Below are 16,427 nucleotides of genomic sequence, written 5' to 3' on the forward strand. Positions count from 1 at the left end.
CTATCATGATGTGTAAAGTGCAGTAATCCATAGGCACCATTATAAACCATACCGTGAAGGATGACCTTAAACAAAAATGGCAGATCGCTGCCATTACTAATGAAAAGTAATAAAAATGCCATAAAACTATCCCCTATTTTGAGTGTCAGCGCCCCCCCTTTCTTTTACTGCCAAGACCCTCCTTTCGGTGCCCTCTTCATTGCCATAGCCATACCTTTCCTGGCATAGCAATGATGCAAAACCATACTGTTCTCTTTGCTTCTCTATCTTACGGTCTCTGCTATACACACCCACCTGTGCCCTACAACGCCACCTATACTGCATTGTACCCTTAGCAGGTACTACACCGTAGCTCTCTATTAGGGACCTGCACAGCAGTGGCCCCCATACATCTTTTTTTTATTTTTTTTCAGTTGATCTTTTCCAACATTGTTAACACAGAAAATTTTTCGTAACTTATAAAAACCATTGTTTAAACATATATTAAACATATATTAAAGAACAAATGAAGAAGTGATGAAGTACAAGTTATTATCATTGTTCTTGGTAATAAACAAGCATAAGGGCTGCATGAGGAAGAGTCCATCTACTCTTTGATGATTCTTGGTAGCTCACCATTATTGCATTGCTCCTATATATGGTGCACGCTGCACTTTTGTGCTACTTTGAGTTTAGCTGAGTTAATTGCAGGTAAAAAAAATATGCATTTATTATTATTTTTGTTTAGGAACCTGTACAGAATTGAACCCATAATCAGCAGATTGTGAGTGTAATGCCACAGTCCTACTGTTTGTCTGCTCGTACGTCTGATATGGGCAGGCAGTTACACTCTGACAAGAAGCTCAATGAATTACTAGAGCGCTCAACAGCTCCCTGATCATTGAGAACTACAAGCCGACAGCCGATAGGCTCTCAGGACTTGTATTTTTCCCATTCATTGAATGCTGTGAACGGATGACATGGATGGAGCCCTATACAACCACGTTTTCTTTAGATTGTGGCAGCGAGTGAGAGGAGAAGATCCGCCACTCACTGTGAAAGTGGGGACTCGGGGTGGGGGAATTGTAGGTGTCGTGAATTTGTAAAATGTTACATGTTACACCTCGAATATGGGCATAACATGTTACAAAAGGTGAACTTATCCTTAAAAATTGACTGGGGATTAATTTCTCTTATCTCAGTGATGGACAATATTGTTGAACTAAAGACTGGTTAGCATACAGAATGGCAGCTTTCACAGTTTTGCACTTTTGATCATGGCTCACTAGGTCCTACGCTTGTAATTTGTAAAATATGTCTATGGGAGTAGAGTAAATAAATCCGCCATTCTTTAACCAGGGTTCCGTAGAACCCTATGGTTGCTCCAACGGTTGCCAGTAATTCCTTGATCTATGGTGGCTTGACCTCCCATTTTATGATGCCGACATAGTTCTGAGTCCAGTGCCATTTGACAAAGACATCTGCATTACACCAGTAATTGTTTTAGCTGTGTGTAAAGAGGGCATTCTCACCCCCGCTGTAGGGGGGCAGTCTATTCACTGGCCACGAATTTAAGAGGCAATTTTCCCATTGACCCCCGATTGTATTGGCATTTTCAAGGGTTTCACAAGACCTGATAATTATTTCAAGGGTTCCTCTGGATTAAAAAGGTTGAGAGGCTGATATAAATACAAATATATCGAAGTGATCCAGGGAAACTGTGCTGATTTCAAATACCCAGTTTTAGGAAGTTTATAAAAAAAATAATCTTATTCTTTGAACGTGATTGGCTTAAAGAAGTCTCCTGTTGATTAGAAGCTTACCTGCTGGTCTGTTGAGTCAATGCCATTATCTTTGCTTGAGAAAAGAAACACTGACCGGTTCTCAAGAAAATCAGATCTTTATGGCTGTTATTGTCACTTGCACTTTGTCCCCCTCAGGGTCAGGAGCAGAAGATGTGTAGGGTGGGACTTTGTTTAGGCAAGCACACGTTCTCTGGAACGGCTTAAGAAAAATACTTAGCAAATCATCCTCGCTATCCACAGAAACTTTTCATAGTGGCCAGCACTCTGACTAGCATTGTAAAAGCAGTTTTCATTGTTCACTTAACCTTCAACAAATCTCTGTCTCTCTCCCTCTTTGAATACAAGCAATTTTGTGCCACCATGGTAAGGGTGAGTTTGGGGTTGTCAGATGATTTACTTTCCAGACCCTCCATACCCTGGAAAACTTGCATTACATTGTTTTGTGCCTTCTATGGATGCAAGGTCCCATGTGTTGGTCTCCTGCCAGAGACTCAATGCAGACATAAATCAGAAGAGCACAGATTCCTATTAAGACCCAGCACACTCATTCCCTGGGGAGCTTGTTCTGTCCATTGCAGCAGATCACTCAGTGTAAGTGCCAATGTGCTGAGCCTTGTAATCTGGACATTGTTGAAAATATGGAGTAAATGACCTTTACCAGTAGTCTGGACATTTTTGAAAATACTGAGTAGGTGACCTTTAACAGCAGTTAAAAATTGCAACAAAATAAAAAAAAAACATATTTGGCTACAGTAACTGAAGATGGATATGAAACAGTTGTGTAAAGACCACATGTTGCCAATGTAATAGCAATTTTGTATTCCAAATTGTTTGTTTTGTTATGTTTGCATGAAAAAAAAATGATTAAAAAGTAATTGGTAATTGGTTACAGTTGTATTTGTTTTTCCAAAATGTATTTTATTTGAAATAACCCATTGTTAGAGTGCTTCTGAAAGTGCCTGTTGGCCAATAATTGCAGCCTTTCTCATTTTATTTTTACAGTTTTTTCAGGTTTCAGGCAACCCCAGCTAAAATTATTTTATTTACCGCTCACGATACAAAATAAATCTGTAGGTTGTAGATATAGTAACAAAATAAGGAAAAATAGTGGTTTATTTTAAACTTCAAATGTTTTTTTTTTTAAGTTTTATTTATTGTTTTTTTAACATAAACGATACATACCCAAGACCCAAGGGGTCACACAAAAAAAATAAAATAAAACTATTTACATCTCTTCAGCATTGACTCAGGGAAAAAATAAAAATAAAAAAATAAAATAATAATAATAATAAGGCCACCTTTTCTCAACAACAGTCAATGGTACATTCACTTATGTCAGATAATTACATACATGTTAAAAAGCCCCTCTCAGGTGCATACTATTATGTATCACTCAATCCGCAACCGTGGTTTCACTATTCATCCAACTGCCCCACACCTTATCAAATTTTTGTGGTATGCCCCTGCTACTGTATGTAGCCTTGTATAAGGGTGCAGTCTTATTAACCAAACCTTTCAAATGTGTTTAAAAAAAACATGCTCTATACACCAGAGTTATTTTCAGTAATAATTCATTTAAAGGAGAAGTTAACCTTTCTAAAAAAAAAAAAAAAAGAGTGTTTCTCGTACAAGCAAGCAGTTACTGAATGACAGTAAGCATCAATGAACAACCTAGAGTGCTTATCAGTGCCCTGGTAGTTCATTGTGAACTACAAGCCATCAGCCGCAATGGCTGACTGTAGTTGTAATTCCCTCATTCACAGTACTTTGCGAATAAATGAGGTGGCTGGGAGGGCAGAGCCCCACACTTCCACTTTTTTAAAATTGTGACATTGGTTGTGGAAAGAAGATCCCTGGCCCGCTGTCACTATTAGAAGGGGGATTGGGGAGAGGCTGCAAGAAGGGGGAACAGCCTAAAAACATAACATTCCCAAAGGTGAACTTATGCTTTAACCACTTGTGGACTGCTGCACGCCGATATACGTCGGCACAATGGCAGCAGTAGGCAAATAGGCGTACCTATATGTCCCCTTTAAGAGGTGGGGATAGCATGTCTGGCGTTCGTGTCACGGAGCCGCCGAACAGGGAAGTGCCTATATACACAAGGAATTTCCCCGTTCTGCCTAGCTTCATGACAGAGATCACTGCTCTCTGTCTTTGGGAGCAGTGATCGCTGTCATGTGCTTTGAAGCCCACCCTCCCACGGTTAGAATCACTCTTAACCCCTTCAACGCCCCCTAGTGGTTAACCCATTCCCTGCCAGTGTCATTTACACAGTAATCAGTGTATTTTTATAGCACTGATCGCTGTATAAATGACAATGGTCCCAAAAAAGTGTCAAATGTGTCCGTCATATCGCAGTCCTGATGAAAATGGCAGATCGCCGCCATTACTAATAAAAAATTATAAAAATGCCATGAAACTATCCCTATTTTGTAGACGCTATAACTTTTGCGCAAACCAATCAATATATACTTATTGCAATTTTTTTATTTAACCAAAAATATGTAGAATACATATCGGCCTAAAAATAGTTTTTTTTATATATTTTTGAGGGATATAAATTCAAAATAGTCACTCTTTGTTTATGGCAAAAAATAAATAAAAACCGTAGAGGTTATCAAATACCACCAAAAGAAAGCTCTATTTGTGGGGAAAACATTGCACAAACGCACGTCAGTTAAAGTGAAACAGTGCCAAATCGCAAAAATTGCTCTGGTCAGGAAGGGGGTTAAATCTTCCGGGGCTGAAGCGGTTAAACTAACTCCTTTTACACGGATAGTTAGTGGGAAAGGGTCCCCTTACATTGGTGGTTAGTGGGACGAGGCCCCTCTTGGATAACACATTGCTGGTCAGTGGGAGAAGGGGACTCCTTTCATTGGTCAGCACGGTAGTGTCTCCTTGACAGTGGGCACAAAAAACCCTTTACACTGATGGGTAGTGGAAAGAATGCCCCCTGCCTCTTACTGAGGGCTAAAAAGCACATTGGTGTCAGTGGTTTCTTAAAGATTAGCAAAGATGTTACAGTGATTTCACCCTACTGAGTCTGGAGAGGGACTTTGGCGCTGGATCTAAGGCAACATCCAACATGAGATGAATCCTCCACTGCTCAAGGACCACAATAAACCTCTCGATGGACCTTCTAAAAACATACGGGCCGCACTATTACAGTCTTCATTGTTTCAGTAAAACTTTACTTCATTGGTGTCCGCTGCCCATCATATACAGTTTGCCTGACTCTTTTCCTGAAATAGGACTTAATTGTAGCGGTGGCAATAACAGCTTGATGGCTTTTTTTTTCCAATATAGACCTCAGTTTAGCTACTCTAAGCATCCGTTTTATAAAAAAAAAAAAGTAATATTTAATTTTTTTAAACAACAATTATAAATACATGTTTTATATGCATCTTTTAATATTTTATCTTTTCAGAAACATTTGATCCAAAGACTCAGCAGCCTGTGTCAGTCTTGAACATTCTGGTGTATTCCCTGCTTCCCATTGCTGGCCTGTCTATGGCCATTCTCCTGGCGTTCTGGATGTATCGCCACCGCAAACCTCCCTATGGTCATGTTGACATTAATGAGGTAAGTGTGTCTCGCAGGAAGGTCAGACACCCTTGTGACAATATGAACCTGTTCATGGCAGTGGGGTCTACATCTGTTTCATGTAGAGTCTTGGAAGGAATGGAAAGCAAAGGTTGTTATAATATTCTATGATTCTAATTGAAGATCAGATAGAAGAGAACATTATTTATATCCAAGCTACTGTCTAAGTGGATTTTTTTTTTCTTCAATATCTAGCAACACATCTGCTGTGATCTTGGATTTCCAGCAATTCACAATGGCTGATCGGTGTAGAACAGTTTAGTATAGCCAAACTGAACCCTGATTGGAAAGTATTTGTTGGAGTATATTATTGCCGTGTTTGCAGTTCATAAATTCCATAGTTTATTTATTGTCCTATAGGGGTGGCATGTACCCAGCAAGGAATATATTTTTTCGCAGTCCCTCAACATATGTATTTTTAATTCATCATGCAATAAATGGAAATGAATATGCAATACTAAGAGGTCTGGCTGCTTATCTATTAATAATGGTGGTGATAAAAACGGTTAGGTGTATGTATCCAGGGTGCTAACTCCTCAAAACACCTTCAGGCTCGGTTCACGCTGCCGTAACCTTAGTTGCCCAAGTCACACGACTTACGGTGAGACCTGGTGGCGATGTGAGGCACAAGTCTGATAGAAGTCACCTTGAAGTAGTACAGGGGACTAACATGGGATTTCGCATGTCATGCAACTTGGGTTCTCACAAGGTCGTGGTAGTGTGAACCAAGCCTCAAGCGATTTTAAACCCAAAACCAGAAATATAATATATCGCAGCTTGCCAATCCTTAGATGAGGTGGCTGCATCTGCTTTCTTTTTTTTTTATATGCTTTTTCCCTGACCAATAACATTTCTCCGGTGTTAGTGTGCCCCCGCTCTGGATGAAGACAACAGCATTGTCAGTCTGGGGGGAGGGGAGTATTCGATGTACCACCAGACTTGAATACACTAACAAATTGAAGCCAAACTCCAGCTCCCACTTTAGACCTGATGCTTACTGGGCATTTTTACAGCTGCTGTTTTGGGCGTTTGCGTTTTTTTTTAAAGCCAGTAAACTTCCCAGAATGTTGTCCAAGCACACATAGGTTTCTGTCAGTGTTTTTTTTTTTTTTTTTTTTTTTTTTTTATTTTGACAGGGTGTTTTCAGGCTTTGAGAAAAAAACAGAACCAGTGCATTTGAAGAAGTAGTGAAAAATGTGGCTATCCGGCATTTCTGAGCGTTTTTTAACCTGAAGCTTTTGTAGGAACATAGTTTTTCTAAAAAATTGAAAACACGCTAATGCAAAATTGCTGCAAAGCACGGCATTCTACAGCTGGCGTTACTAGCGTTTTTATCATGTTTAGTTTACATGAGGCCTTATAATCAGTTACAGTAAACCGATTTTTTCATTTAGGGACTAAGGTTTCACAATAAATAAAAGCTGATCATTGTGAGCACCCTGTCAATGTTAAATGGTTTGATTTGTCGCATCCCTGTAAACAAATTCATCTGGAAAAGAGCTTTTTTCTTTAAAAAAAAAACAGTCTTACTGGGTGGAATAACCAGATGAAAATAAAGGAAAGCAAACATACACAAGAAAATCAATCCACAATACAAAATAGTGATTGCAGCACACATGTGAGGTGTAGCAGCAATAATTCTAGCACCACAGCTCCCATTTAAAGGGGTTGTAAGGTCTCATGGTTTTTCACCTTAATACATCTTATAGGTGAAAAGCCTTCTGTACTGCAGCACCCCCCAGACCTCCCCCCCCCCCCTTTTTTTTTATTTTCTGAGTTCAATCTGATCCAGGGATGTGCAGCTGTCTATCTCCTCATTGGACAGATTGCTAGCTGCAGGAGCCAGGGATGGGGGGTGGGGCAGAGCCCCGCTGTCTGTGCCAATGGACACAGCCTGCATGAGTGCCCCAAGGGAAAGCAGCTTTCCATGGGGGGGCACCCAATGAAGAGGAGGGACCTGGAGTGCCAGTGGGGGGGGGGGGGGGACCCCAGATGAAGAGGTTCTGGGCTGCTCTGTGAAAAACCATTCCACAGCGGGTAAGTATAGGCATGTTTTTATTTATTTATTTAATTTTTTTAAATCAAAATTTTACAACCAGTTTAACTCTTAACTGGTAACCTGTGAAGGCTTTTAAAGCATTGCCGAAAAAGATTTTTAGGTACTGTTGTTGTGCTATTTCATGGGTGTGCACAATTTCAAATCTTAACATGTTTGGTATCGATTTGCTTGGCACAACATGATCTTTTATATTTTGCCAAAAAATGTGGGTCTTATCTTGGGTTTGTGCACTAAAATGCATTTAAATGTGTTTATTTTCTTGAAAATTTACATTTAATAAATGGCTGCACATACATTGTTGTGCAATGTAAAAAATTGCAGCAGCCACCATTTCCTCACCAACCTCTGCTTTCTGAAAATATCTAATGTTTTGAGGGTTCTAAGTAATTTTATATAAAAAAAATGCTGACCTGAACGTGTATGTGAAAAATTTCAAAATTGCCCCGATAGGCAAGTGGTTAATGTGCTCATGACAAGGTCGTGCAGGTTTGGGCTTGTGTCAAAGGGCATGTGCCATGCAAAATAACTTATCAGCTGACAAGATTACTTGTATTTTATATTGATTAGGCCTCATGTGGAGTGGGGAAACCAGAGAGCTGGTAGAGGGATAACGTGTTCCAGGAGATGGAGAAATCCGGCAGGTGAACGGAATTGCTATACATGTTGCCAGACTTTTAGCATCAAAGCCAAATATTTATGCCATGAATTAGATAGAAGCAGTTATAACTTGAATCTATATGCACATACAGTATCTGCAGCCCAAGATTAACAACATTGACCAATCCATATTTTTCATATCCAAGCAGATATTTTCTTAAAAGTCACCTGTGCCTGATATTAAAGTATAATCTGCTCATAAGAAGATCATGCATACCATAAAGGAGTTGTTGAGGTGTTTGGTGGCTTTATTTACATTATACTCTGAGACCATCTCCACTCTTATCCATAGAAAAAAGGAGTGTGTCATTCGCTGCATGACTTTGTAGCCATACATCCGCTAAGTCTTGGAGGTGAGATAACATCTTGATTTCACCTAGGATAAGTAGATCTCTTAAAAGTTACCTTTCTGTTCTAGATAAGTCAGTGACTACCTGTCTACACTTCAGTATGAAAGAAAGTTTGCTTAACCTGCAGACTTGTGCGTAGAAGTGGCAAACCATCATTGTTGAGCTCCAGGCCCAAGCGTGTATTGATAGTTTCCCAGAATTCATTGAATACATGTTACCGTATATACTCGAGTATAAGCCGAGATTTTCAGCCTCTTTTTTGAGGCTGAAAGTGCCCCCCTCGGCTTATACTCGAGTCATCGCTGTCTGCCCGCTCGATCAGCGTGTCGAGCAGACAGACAGCGGCCATTCTATAATTCAAAAGCCGCGCCTCCGGCTCCGCCTTCACCTGTGATAGGCGGAACACTGAATTTCCCAGCAGCCTGTGTTCCGCCTATCACGGACATCGTATCATCCTCGTACTACGGACGAGGATGATACGATGTCCGTGATAGGCGGAACACAGGCTGCTGGGAAATTCAGTGTTCCGCCTATCACAGGCGAAGGCGGAGGCGCGGCTTTTGAATTTTACAATGGCCGCCGAGGCGCCGACGAAGAGGGCACGGGACGGAGGCAAGGCAAGGCACGGCACGGCACGGGACGGAGGCAAGGCAAGGCACGCCACGGGACGGAGGCAAGGCACGGCACGGGACGGAGGCAAGGAGGCAAGGCACGGGACGGAGGCTCGGGACAAAGGCTCGGGACACAGGTAGGCTGGACACACACACACACACACACACACACACACACACACACACACACACACACACACACACACACACACACACACACACACACACACACACACACACGGATGGATGGAGACACACACACACACAGGGATGGATGGATACACACACACACAGGGATGGATGGATGGATGGAGACACACACACACAGGGATGGATGGATGGAGACACACACACACAGGGATGGATGGATGGATGGAGACACACACACACAGGGATGGATGGATGGATGGACACACACACACACAGGGATGGATGGACGGACACACAGGGATGGACGGACACACAGGGATGGACGGACACACAGGGATGGACGGACACACACACAGGGATGGACAGGCATGTCTCACCCTCGGCTTATACACGAGTCAATAAGTTTGCCAGTTTTTTTGGGGGTAAATTGGGGGCCTCGGCTTATATTCGGGTCGGCCTATACTCGAGTATATACGGTAAATGCATAAGCCGTCTATAGTGCTGAGATGTCACGGCACCTTTATTCAGTCGCTGTCCTTTTATCGCAGTAGCTGCAGCCACATAGTTCCTTTTTGTATTCTTTTCTTCATGTAGCAAGTCCAGGCATGACGCCTTTAGTTACTTACAAAGTAAAACTATCAAAAATAAACTGCGCTTGTGATGAACAAAAAACATAAATTGCAGCTGCAACAATCAAGTGAGATATCACAAAAATGAAATAGGTGAACAAGTATGCTGTGCTTAAATGAAATAAACAGTTAATACATTATATAAACAAGCGAGTCCAAGAGTCACAAACGTGACACAATAGTGAAAGTTTGAATGTTGTGTCGCCAACTTCTTACACCTTGTACGACCACCATCAAAAAAAATAGGATGTGCACTTATGAAAGGGCGTTGACCACCTAGTACGGGGAGTCAACATAGGCTTGTATGTCTGTAAAGAGGTCCACTCAACAGAAATTTCAAGCCACCACCGGGGAGGACATCAGGTTTATTTTACTCCAAGCGTGGCATCAGGTCATATACCCCAAATGAGAGACAAATGCCACAATAGTGTAAAACCTATTTTACCAGGATTTAATGAAGGTAATGCACTTGCGTGAAAAGAGGATTAAAATGGCATGCTCCAGAAGAAGTCCGATTAGCGATTGAACTGGTTGTAAGCAATTGTAAAGGTAAACTTAAAAAAAAAAACAAACATGTCTAATCTTACCTGCTCTGTACAATAGAATTGCACAGAGCAGCCACAAACTTCCTCTTTTCGGGTCCCCTGCCGGTGCTCCTGGCCCCTCCCCTCTGTCCAGTGACCCCATGGGAAGCCACTTCTCATGGGGGCACTAGTGCATGCTCGCACCCAAGCCCTGCTGCTGCATCTATTGGCACAGAGAGCAGGACTTGACCCTACCCCCTTCTTCCTTGTCACTGGCTTTGATTATCAGTGCCGGAAGCCAATGGCTTCTGGTGCCCCAGCAAAGCCAGCAAGACCTGGAAGTGAAGAGAGAAAAGAGATGCAGACGTGCACGGCACTGCATCAAATAAGGGCCTAGGTAAGTAAGGGGGGGGGGGGGTGTGGAGGGATGCTGACCTCTAAAAAAAAAAACATTTTTTTACCTTAATGAAAGAATGCAAAATGTTATTTATTTATTTATGTATGTTATTTATTTTATTCTGGCCATCGGAGTACATTTACCCGTTGATGCTTCTACAGGCATTTTTTGCAGGAGTCCTTCTCATTTACATTGGACCTGTGGCCTGGCTAGAGACATTCTAGAAATTGCATATTATAAACAAGCAGTAAATACATCCTCTAAGTTCACCGCAGAAGAATTTAAGTCTTTCAAGTAGTTCTCTCAGCAGCTCTGCTCCCGGAGCTCCTGCTCTGGTTACGGCCCCTTTCACACTGCGGCGACTTCAAAGTTGTGTGATTTTGACGTGAGTTCAGGGAATGCCTCTGTAAACTTGAAGTTTATGGACCTCAACTGGCATGAAAGTTCGATCAAAGTAGTACAGGGACTACTTTGAATTCGGCACAACTTGAAGTCACACATATATGAATGGTTTTCATTGGAAATCATGGGGAACGACTTGTCATGCGACTTGTGCAACTTGTCCTGTGACTTGGGACTGCAAAGTGTGAAAGCAGCCTACATCTTAGCCCTTGTACACACGGTCAGACATTCCGACGGAAAATGTCCGATCGGACCATGTTGTCGGATCATCTGACCGTGTGTGGGCTTCATCCGATTTTTCCCGTCGGAATGTCCAACCAACAAAGTTTGAGAGCTGGATATAAAAATTTTCTGACATGATCCGATCGGACTTTGTCTGATCGTTTGTAGAGAATTCAGATCGGGCAAAGTGCCACGCATGCTCAGATCAAATTCCTAGACTAAAGCTATTGGCTACTAGCCTGAACGTAGTCCCGTCGTAACGAAATTACGTCATCACGTTCCGAACGGTCGGATTTTCCGACAACTTTGTCCGACCGTGTGTATGCAACACCAGTTTCGGACAAAATCCGACTGATTTTGTTGTCGGAATGTCTGACCGTGTGTACAAGGGCTTAGATTGGAAGACTGCTGAGTCCCTTCTGAGAAGGAGAACTGGGTGAGCTTATCTGCTGAGAGAACCACTTGTAGGACTTCTGCTGTGAACTTTGAGGTTGAGTTGCACCGCCATGCTTGCAGATGCAGGGATTTATGATGGTTTTTATTACTGCTTGTAGGGAATATGTAAATACTTGCACAGGCTTTAGTCACGTAAATCCCACTGCTTCAGCAAGAACTTGATTCACGTCAAAATGTTTGTGTAAAGTGCTTTAATCTGTGTATAGCCTATCAACAAAGCCTGACTCAGGCAGTTGTCTGGGGTAAAAAAAAAAAAAAATGTCCACAATGACATTGTAATATGTTATCTCTGAGTTTATTGTCCTTTTTTTAAAGCTCATATAATAACATTATTGATTTTCATTCATCTAGATATATGCTAATACTTTCTGTGAGCTAGTGCTAGCTTCTCTTTTATCAGCCAAGCCTTCATCTCCAGGAGCGGTGAATCAATACGAGATTCTTATTTTCTTGCGCCCAAACCATCTCCTGACATTAAATGTAATTTAAGAGCACGTTTTGTGAAATCGCTACATGGCTGTTTTTGAGTAAATGGATCACGATTACTATGCCTTTAATTCCAAAGTGCTAATTGACTATAAAATGTTACATGCTTTATATCGAGAGCTTTATGGCCTGACTGCGGCAGGGGCCTGTGTAAGTAGAAGCACTTCATCAAACAGGTCTCGCCATAACTGACATGATTTGCAGAGGGCCTAGCTGCTTCAGTAAGCTTGCCAAAACAATTAAATGAATACCCCACTTTCATGCTGTATGTGCACCATTCCATTCTATGTTTTCTTAGTTTCCATAGCAACAGTGTAGGCCAGTTAAAAATATTTAATTCAATAGAACTCCATCCTAATCAGTCACATTCCGGTGAAGTCTTCATTCTTTGAAACCTTAAAATACATTTTTTCTTAGTTGTATTTTTTTCGGTGTGTATGGTTGGACTAATGAAGGCTTCGTGACTTAAAAATCACAAAAGTATAAGGTCATTGCAGGTCGTGTATTTGTGCAACTTAAGCTAATTAACAACTTGTAGAAACTGAGGTTAGTTGAAGCTTATGCTGCTTATAAAAGATCAATGGTGTTTTTGTCTATCTCTGTAGGATCCAGGGCCACCTCCGCCATCTCCATTAGTTGGACTCAAGCCCCTGCAGTTATTGGAACTCAAGGCAAGGGGCCGATTCGGCTGTGTTTGGAAGGCAAGGCTGATGAATGAATATGTAGCTGTGAAAATCTTTCCCATTCAGGTAAGATGGGTGTCATAATTCATCTTTTTATCATTAACGTGTGTTGCTTTAAATATATATATATATATATCAATCATACATTACTCTCAAATGACAGGTGAAACCTACAGATTAGATGCTCCTGATTTTTTCCCTATTTTAACATCATCATCAACTCAAATGACTAGTGACGGCTGGTGCTCAATATTTTGGGGGCGGACGAGAAGGCAGAAATCAACTATTTCATTTAATTAAATAATTTATGAGGGCGTGTTTAAGGGCAGGGTAGTGGTCGGGTGGGGAAAGTCAACATAAGCTAGTAGCTCAGGACTTGAAATATATAGATATAGCAGCAAGGTGGCTCTCCTGTGCAGAATCACATACCTGTATGCAATTCTGCACTTCCAGGTCTGGGGCCCGCACGTGCGCTGTCAGCGGCTCTCCTGTGCAGAATCACGTAGCTGTATGTGATTCTGCACTTCCAGGTCTGGGGCCTGCACGCACGCTGACGGTGGCGACACGCTTCCGCTGTGATTGGACACAGTGGGAGCCAATCAGTGGGTCCTGCGGACCTGACGTCTGCCAGGACCCACCAATCGTTCCATAGAGAAGCAGACTGGCAACCTGCCTATGTAAACAAGGCAGATTGTCGTTCTATGAGAAGGGGACGTAGTGATCCTGTGTTTCTGCTAAGCAGGAACATGGATCTCTGCCTTCTCACAGTACAAGCATATCTCCCATAATAACCACTCCCTAGGTACACATTTAACCCTTTGATCACCCCAATGTTAGCCCCTTCCCTGCAAGTGTCAGTACAGTGCAAATTTTAGCACTGATCACTGTATAAGTGTCATTGGTCCCCAAAAAAGTGTCAGGTGTTCAATTTGTCTGGCGCAATGTCGCAGTCCCTCTATAAGTCCCTGTTCGCCACCATTACTAGGGGAGAAAAATCTGCAAAGCTGTCTTTTTTTTTATGGGGGCACCCGTGCAGGCTCACTCCTCAGTCCTGCGGCTGTGTCCAGTGACACAGACAGCAAGATTCCCCCCCCCCCCCCCCCCGTGTCACAGGATTTGATTGACAGTAGCAGGAGCCAATGGATATATGAGTGCTTTGGATTACAAGCACGTTTCCAGAACAAATTATGCTCTCAATCCAAGGTTTTACTGTATAATGTTGCTTACTGGAAGAAAACAGTAACTGTATCTGACCCAGGAGTTATTTTGCTGATGCAATTTTACATATACTCCATAATAAAGCTCATGCATACCTGAGCTCAGGGCCACCCATGTTTGTTTTTGGCTGCAACATACCACACAACATAAAGCCCACATTCACTTTTGTAGCACATGAATGCACTCAAAAATGTGCCGCTCTTGCAGTGCCCCAAACAAATACCGCTATGCAAATATGACTATGCAAAGCTTAAAGATTAAACAGATGCATTCGCTGCTTTGCCGTGTTTGTCGTGTGTAGGGAAGCCATGGAAGTAAATGGGTTGCCCTATGTATAAAGTGCGACAATGCGTGAAAACACGTAAATTACAGTAATGTGAATTGGGGCTAATATGCTCGCTCTTCATGTAAAAATAAATATATAAATATATATTCTTTCTGCATGCTTTTGTTGTATTTTATGTTTTAGGATCAGGGACTCTGAGTTATGTAGAAAGGTGGCTCTGAAAATGAGCGGTGCTGGTGTCAAGTTGTTGCCTGAAGCTGATTGCAGTTGACACCTTGACTTCAGCTTTGCTTATTGCCTGAAGAAAGCAGAGTGCAGAGTTGCTAGCAGGTTGAAGGTCATATGAGCAGCATAGAAAGCAATGAGGGCCATTAGTTAGGAAAGCAAGTTCCTCCTCCTCCCCCAGAAGGGGAAAAACACAAGCTTTGCAGGAAACATACATGCTAGACAAATGGTGGGCAAACGGTTGAGAACCTCCTAGTCATTCCTGACTGCTAAACAGCTACACATTATTTGTTTGCTGAGTTTTCTTTATTTTATTTAGTTTTTTGTTTTTGTTGGAACTTGCTATGAGAAGATAATTACTTTATCTGTTCACTACCAAACCCAAAAAACAACAACATTTAAGCATGCCCATCAATGAGCTGTACTATAATGTATTATTCAACCAAGAGAGGTGTGCTCTAGTTTCTTGTCACCTAGATAGCAGCTAGAGCTGCACGATTCTGGCGAAAATGAGAATCATGATTTTTTTGCTTAGAATAAAAAGATCACGATTCTCGCAACGTAAAATCTTTCACATTATACAAAAAAAATTGGGTTAACTTTACTGGTTAGTTTTTTTTTAATTCATTAAAGTAATTTTTTCCAAAAAAAAAATGCATTTCAAAGACCGCTGTGCAAATATAGTGTGACTTATTGCAACAACCACCGTTTTATTCTCTAGGGTCTTTTCTAAAAAATAATGTTTGGGGGTTCAAAGTAATTTTCTAGCAAAAAAAATTATTTTAACTTAAAACCAACAAATGTCAGAAAAAGGTTTAGTTTTTAAGTGGTTAAACTTAATTCATTTGCACACCGAAGTCTATTCCATTGACAAATTGTTACAATGTTTACACTTAGTTCAACTGATAAAGAATGTTCTGATTGTTGACAGTTTTTATCTTCCTTTCTTTTGACGGCTGTGGCTTCAGAAGAGCAGAGAGTATTCTTTGCCTAGCAAGAATCGTGAAACACTTTTATCAAGATCGCAACGGGGAAAAAATTGCGATAACAGTTCTTGACCATTAATCGTGCAGCTCTAATAGGAGCTTTGAAAAGTGCTTAGTACTGCATTGGATTCTGTCTGCTACCACACTTACAGTGTGTGGTTTATTTTTTATACTGACAAGCTCTGCACTTACCAAGTTCTCCCTGCAAAAGTCCATATCATTTAAAACCAATAGGAATCCAGTTTGCCATAATCCTTGTAATAGGTAGTAGACTTTTTTTTTATTCCATCCACGTTCTAAAAATCAAAGCACACTATTAAAATACAAACTGTTTATGGGAGCTGTTTTGCATGCTGAAGGAATTGTATTTCTGGCCACCAAGTCCTGGGACTTTCGCAGCCCTGTCAGAGCGGAGAGCCAGTCAGATGACCTTGCTGCTCTCTACGGAGCCTGTGATTGGATAGTGATGGGGCAGAAAAGGATTGATGATTTTATCACTCTGCTCCCTCCTGTCTACACATTCCTTGTCAGCGCCTGACTGGTCCTAAGTGCTGCCCTTCCCTTTCTTAGTCCAACTGCTTACATTTAAAGTGTATTTTCACTTTTGCTGTCAAATTTGTGAAAACACATGTGGAGGAAGTATACAGGCACATTATAAATAGAAGATGCTTCCATGGTTCTGGTGAACTTGTTACA

The 16,427-nt window shown here is 41.5% G+C and overlaps 1 protein-coding gene across 1 annotated transcript in view; it reads left to right on the forward strand.

The window, feature by feature from the left end:
* The window catches only part of ACVR2B (activin A receptor type 2B), a 249,148-nt gene that overhangs the window by 179,247 nt on the left and 53,474 nt on the right, over positions 1 to 16,427 (forward strand). The window contains exons 4-5 of the mRNA XM_077491193.1: positions 5,215 to 5,369; positions 12,939 to 13,082. Coding sequence (XP_077347319.1) covers positions 5,215 to 5,369; positions 12,939 to 13,082 — 299 coding nt within the window. The remainder of the gene's footprint in view (positions 1 to 5,214; positions 5,370 to 12,938; positions 13,083 to 16,427) is intronic.

The sequence above is a fragment of the Lithobates pipiens genome, unplaced genomic scaffold, assembly GCF_037356315.1.
Source record: "Lithobates pipiens isolate NorthernLeopardFrog02 unplaced genomic scaffold, aLitPip1_a1.2 Scaffold_19, whole genome shotgun sequence".
NCBI classification, from domain to species: Eukaryota; Metazoa; Chordata; class Amphibia; order Anura; family Ranidae; genus Lithobates; species Lithobates pipiens.